Source organism: Limulus polyphemus, unplaced genomic scaffold (assembly GCF_000517525.1).
Source record: "Limulus polyphemus unplaced genomic scaffold, Limulus_polyphemus-2.1.2 Scaffold2538, whole genome shotgun sequence".
Classification (NCBI taxonomy): domain Eukaryota; kingdom Metazoa; phylum Arthropoda; class Merostomata; order Xiphosura; family Limulidae; genus Limulus; species Limulus polyphemus.
This window is the reverse complement of record NW_013668148.1, coordinates 363-7,127: the sequence shown is the minus strand read 5'-3', so window position 1 is coordinate 7,127 and position 6,765 is coordinate 363. Positions and strand designations below refer to the sequence as shown.

At 30.6% G+C, this 6,765-nt stretch overlaps 1 protein-coding gene across 1 annotated transcript in view; it reads right to left on the bottom strand.

The window, feature by feature from the left end:
* LOC106467235 (vesicle-associated membrane protein 3-like) overlaps positions 1-3,976 on the bottom strand; it is a gene marked incomplete at its 5' end in the record, with an annotated part of 33,171 nt that extends 29,195 nt beyond the window's left edge. The window contains one exon of the mRNA XM_022395372.1: positions 3,857-3,976. Within this exon, the coding sequence (XP_022251080.1) occupies positions 3,857-3,976 (120 nt within the window). The remainder of the gene's footprint in view (positions 1-3,856) is intronic.
* Between the last annotated feature and the right edge of the window lie 2,789 nt (positions 3,977-6,765).

The window sequence follows — 6,765 nt, the reverse complement described above, 5'->3', positions numbered from 1 at the left end:
AAAAAGTTAATTTAGGTTTATTTCAACTTTTTTTTGGTGGTTACAAGGTCAGTCAAATTGACCAATCCTGTTTTGAGATAGGGTATAGAAAATAACAGATAAACTATAAAGTTTTACTGAAAAAAAACGTTTGAAATGCATTTAGGAGGTTTTAAGGATTACACAAAGGAAATACGAGGTTTTTGAGATGTTGAAAAGTATTTTTAATTTTAACATGAAAATTACTTTGCACACAGCCTAATGAAAACAAATACTCAATATATTCATGCAGAAATCTTTATCTTATTTTATTAAAAATACTTCAATACGAAATATGACTTTTTGTATGTGAAAGACTTGTAATATTAACTGAAAGACTGTCAAATTTCATGAAGATATCCCCAATATATTAAATTTATAAAGACTTTAAATGAGTACAAAATGTCACGTGATTCGGTCAAATTGACTGACCCTGTATTGAGAGGGTTAATACTTATCACAATCATATTAACATTTTAACTCTACTGCATGCATTATGAAAATACAAAAGAAAAATTTCTTACTCAAACAGGTCTAAACTGCACAAGAAATAATTTTTTGTGAAATTTATTTTTGTAACTTATAAAAGTGTACATTATTTAGAAGTAACATTGTTTAATACAGGAAACAATTAAAATAATTTTGTGGTTTATTTAGACTGTTTGCTGGAACTAAGAACATTCAACTGCAGAAATGAGGCATTTGTATGTGTTTGAAGCAACAGACAGATTTGTCTGTTATCTGTACATTACAATGTGCAATAGAGGGTTAAAATAGTATTAGTTTTTGTTTTGTTTTTGCTTTAAGTTATTCTGACTATTTTCTTCTGAGTTGGTTGTTCTGGAATGACAAAGTAAATTGTTGAAATGTGCATTCTTACCTTCAATTATTTTGACTAAAATATTTGATTTTATAATTATTTTTCCAACTGACTATTTGTTGCACAAAACAAATAATCAATAAGGTTAAAGAGAGATCATAATAAAAACAACTTAAACTGTCAGGTTTAACCGGGAAAATGAACAGTTAAATAATCAGTGTATTTAGTTTTAAATATCTCAATAACGATTCTAGCAATAATAATCTTTCATTTTAGATGAAGTATACTTCTTTTACCATAGATACAAAATATATATATATTTACAGAGTGAAATAAAAGACATCTAAAACTGTTAAAAGTACAAATACCTTCCCCAAATGTCACAATGTTATTAATGTTTATTTTCACTTGGAATTTTGTTTATTAGGACATTAAAATACAAGTCCTCTCAAAGACACTACCCTAGGTTTTATGCTAAGTACAAGCAAAATCTTCAAAATAGAAATAGTTCTCACCCTACACCTCACAAAATGCTCACAATACAATGAAGATCTCACTTTGGTCAGTTGTGTACTTGAAAATAATAACTTGTCTAATACAAAATAATCTTAAAATTAGACATTGTATGATCCTGTAATGGTTACTCACTTTTGCATTAATAAAAACAGTATTACAATTTTACATTCCAATAACTGATGAAATGGACTAACATGGAAAATATTCAAAGCTCAAACAACCTAGTTATATTCTGCCTACTACAGAGTGGTGTGAAAATGTGTCAAACTGGAACAAATAGCAACAACACTGTGGGAAAATGAGCATAAATTTTCATCTTCCCACATCCTGTTGGTAAGACTATGAAAGTATCATTGTTTTATAATGTAGATCTGATAGCCATTATCTGCTTACCTTCGAAACTAAACCTGTATTTTCCCTTTTTTATAATTAATATGCATTCTGTAAACAATACCAGAAATCAACACAGGATATCATGATTGTGTAAAGTTTATAGTTCTACGGTTTTTCATTAGTTACCTATTGCACATGGCAACTGATACATATTTATAATAAGGCACATTAAACCTTACCAAACTGATCACTGAAAAACAGAAGGTGCAGAATTATTTGAGTTTAACTGAAACTTGCAAAACAAAAAGTACTTAAACAGTAAATTCCTTATCAAATATTTCAGTGTTTCTCTTTCCACTGGTCAAGTTGCTGCAATCTGTCAAAAATATATCAACTCTTTAGTAGTTGAAGTTAACGTCTGCATGTCACAAAAGGAGTTATATATTTATATTTTTTACATATGCTGTGATTTAAGATATAATTAATAAGATCTTCACTAACAATTGCTACAACAGATATATTGGAGAAGCATGTTAGGAAACACAATTAATTTAATTGGAACACAAATATAAAATATGCTACAAAGAAAAGTTTTCATAAAACTGATTACTGCAAGATTATTCATCTGTAGAATAAGTACATGGCTGTACATGTATTATAATAAATATTTCTTGCAGCCAGGATAAGAGTAATTATCAGCCAATTTCTCACAATAAGTATAATATTCTAATTGTAAATTGACTTCAGTGCGTTTCAAAGACAGCAAACTGAAAGCAAACAGTGGCAATTTAGACTTAATGACACGTATTAATGTTCAACGTGTAAGCAGACACTGTAGTTTCAAATTCAAAGTGTTTACAAAAGAATAGTTACACATACAAATACAATTACACAGACATATTTTGAACTAATATACCTCTCAAATAAACCCCTGTACAACACATACAATATAATGGTGAGAAGAACTGTTTTTGTTTCTTGCAAATTCACTTTTCAGAGAAGCTTTCCAATGTAGAAGTTGCAATTAAAAAAATAGTTTTACACATACAGCTACATGATTTAGACAGATTTCATGCTGAAAGTGGACATACTCTTCCCTATAAGCCACTGGTATCACATATTAATACTTTAATAGAATGGTAATTGTATGTTAAATGCTTATTGACAGTTTTTATTTATAATGTCTTAATCTTCTGCATCTTGGAAATTTATTTCATCAATTTGTTCTGATGTCCCTTCTGATTTAACCCTTCAAGTGCAGTTGACATCATATGATGCTGCGTAGGTGACTGAGATTGACCCCGTATGATGCAAGCATTTTGCGTGCAATATATTGTATGGTCTGTCGCAAAAATTTACAAGTGTTTGCGCATGGGTAGAAGGCAGCTTTACACAAGATACAAACAAAGGGTTAAAAACAATAAATTAAATCTAAATAATTAAATGTCATTTTGACATTATAACTATTGTGGTATGATTCCAAACACAAATCAACAGGATATAAAAAAAGAATATTTACTGTTGATACATTAAATTTCATACTCTCCACAGTTTTAGTTTGCTTTTGAGTAATTTGTTGATTAATTATTTTTGTGGAAAAAAAAAAAGTTGTTTTATGAACATGTATAAAAAATGTTTATCCTTTTTTATATTATTTCACAAAAACATTTTCTGTGTATATTTGGTCATCTTCTGTAAGTGGTCCTTGATTAGAATTTTGGCTTGTATATTTTTTATGTAATGTTCAAATCTGCTTCTTGATAAAGCCTTATAGATTAAACCATGCAAAAAAACTGGTTTCTGCTACAAGGAAATTTGATGAGAATTTGAACTAGTGATTATAGGAAGGTGCTCAAAGCTAAAAAAAAACAACTAATAGATACTTTTAAATATTAGGTTATATTTACATGCATCTACTCAGACAAGTTTTGGGGTAAGACAAAATACCAAAAACCATGAAGAAGCAAAAAAATTACAGCAACATTTTTTTTTATTATTATTATTTTTAATTTCATTTATTTTTTGTTCTTGGCCTAATGTTTTCACAACATAATTTTTCAATTTTGGACACTGTAGATTTTGAACCTGCTCCCAAATTTAGTCTGCATTACACCCTATATATATATATATTCATTTTGTGTAAAAGTCATTTTTGTTAGTTTTGCATACCTCATCAACTTGGGCTTGTGTCTGTTGTACTCTCTTTGAAGCTGCTTGATGTTGGGGGTTAGGTGTTCTAACTCCTTCAGCACCTTGGGCACCACCGGCTCCTCCATCCTGGGACCTAAATTATGTCAATAGGAGGGAAGGAAAAACCATACTGAATCAATAAAAAAATATATATCTCACATATAAACATATATCTAGAGTGTTATGAAACTTACTATTTGTCATAATCTTCTAGTAAATACAAATCTGAATCTATGATTCACCCAGCTCTAGTAATAATCTCTGACTTAAGAGGGCAGCACCGCAGCAGTAATGCATTTAAATTGCCCCTCTGGCTAATAATTTAATTTGTTTAGAAACAAAAGGTTAGTGGATTTTTCAGTAGTCATTTTCCAATGAAATTCAACTCAGGTAAAAACCACTCAAGGGCACTTTCATAATTGATCAATCAAAAATCATTTTTACATGGTAATGTGATGTTAATAATTGTGCAAATATGATTTGTTCATCTAAGAGTCTGCAAATACCATTAATTCAATTAGTAAACCAAATATCTAGTGGACACAAACAGGCAATTGTATTAGGTTGACAACTGTTGATTGCATGCGACTCTTAGTTTTTAGTGTATATTTGTTCAGTATACAAGATGTGTAAATTAAAGCATGCAAAAGGAATATAGGATAATCTTGTCACTTGAAACACGACAGTTTTTTTCACGTGAAAAAAAGTTGAAGGAATGCTCTTTTTTGTCATTAACCATCATAAACCTTCTGGTTATTTTTACAATTACAAACTAAAATATAAACAAGGAACACTATAGCAGCTAATTATTATGTTTAACAATCCTATCCATATAAAGATCACGTTTTATTAGTATGTATACAGATACGAGAAGCCTGGTGGTCAAGGAACTTGACTTGTAATGTGAGGGTCACGAGTTCGAATCCTCATCACCAAACGTGCTCATCCTACATAAGGTCAATGACTAGGTTAAGCACCCAGGTGTAAATCGCTCTTGGCTTACAACAATTATCGGCTGATCCCTAATTCACTAGGGCTAATGTCAAAATGGGGGGAGAGGGGGACACCCAAAATCTTTGACTTTCCATAACTTTCATGCATATCCATTCATTACCTTCTTGGCCCTGAAGTAATTACTTAATCATGACCTGATTAGCTCAACTATTGATGCTACCCAACATAAACTAAAGTTATAATTTTGGTCAGTTATTATAACATCTTGCTTTTGCTTCTTCCACTAAAACATCTCACTTTCTGAAATGGTAACAAAAAAAAGATGGTCATTTTCATTAAAAATATGAAAAAAACATGAAATTAGGGTTACAAGCTATCCTCTTTATTTTTCTTAAAAGAAAAAGGGTAAAAACTATATCAAACTCACAATAGTTCATACACTTTCTCTACAAAAGAAACCAGTATGGTATTGGTATTTTCATCTGCAATGACACCTAAACAAGGTCATATGTTACTCAGTTTTCTAAAGGTGGCATTAACTTTGAAACTAGGTTGTCATGACAAGCTGCACAAAATAAACAAATCAAGTGAAGGGGGACACATTTATTTTGTACAAATAAGAAAGCCTCTTCCCTTACATCTGCAAACTCCCTCTGTTGAACTTGATTCAGATATGGTTTCCTTTACTGACACTGGTGTATTAGTGAAACGAATTACATACCTCATACCATACTAGTACAATGGATCACAAGGTCATGTATTCTTAGGCATATTACAGCTACATTATCCACTTACTAGCACGGATACTGTGCCTGCTCTGTAAGAATAACCAAACCAAATAAAAAGGAGGGGGGGGGGGAGTTGTTCAATTATCAAGGAAGTATATTCTGTTTATACAGTTTTTCAGACCCTGAAAGAATGAGAAGTACAATGAAACTAATAAATATATATAACAAATAATGACAAAACAAAGTTAATTCTATTTTATATGTACTATTCATGACTATGATAGTGTATATTTGTATTTCTTTAGTATTGCAAATTGAGTGTATTTAATGCTTTTCTCACATTTTTCAGAACACTGGCTCATTATCTGAAACCTTTGAGATATCCACATAAAAACACTAACAGTTGGTTTCAGTCTGACTGCCAATTTGCTCACTATAATTCTTATGCAGCTGTAATAAGTAAAGAACTGTCAAAGTCAAACTGAGTTATCAGTATTTTCAAATAGATAACTAGTAATCCTAAATATGACTTTATCACATACTTTGAATATACGGATTATTTATGAAAATGCAAGTTAACCCTCAATATTATACAAAAAAGTATACTGAAGAAACACAGCCATTTCAGTGAGTTAGTTATCTCACTAACCCTAAGATATTGTCAAGTCTACCAGCTACATGTCACTCCCAGTGAGAAAGGTTATATACAAATGGTCATTAGTTTGTACACTAGCGGCTGCTATTATTGAACTTGCTGTTGGTTGATGTACAGTGTAAGGAGGTGTTTGCCATCTTGGGGAAACAGACAAGTTTCTTCCATGCACATTTTGTAACACACACACACACACATTGATTATTTATATTTACTACAGTAGAACTTTCATAGGGCAATAAAACAATAAAATTTCATTATAAATAGATGTATAATGCTACGAACTTAAAGCTACTTAGGATAAACGAATGTAGTTTCAGGTTACCATTTGAAGTCATACTAGAAAAAAAAGAAAATTTAAAGTTATTTAAAGTTTTTTTTTGTGGTTACGAGGTCGGTTCGAATTGACCTGTCCAATTTTGAGATTAGGGTAGGGAAAATAACATACTCTATAAGAATTTAGTGAAAAAAACGTCTGAAATGCATTTAGGAGGTTTTGGGAATTACACAAAGGAAATTTGAGATTTTTGAGATGGCAAAAAGTATTTTTAATT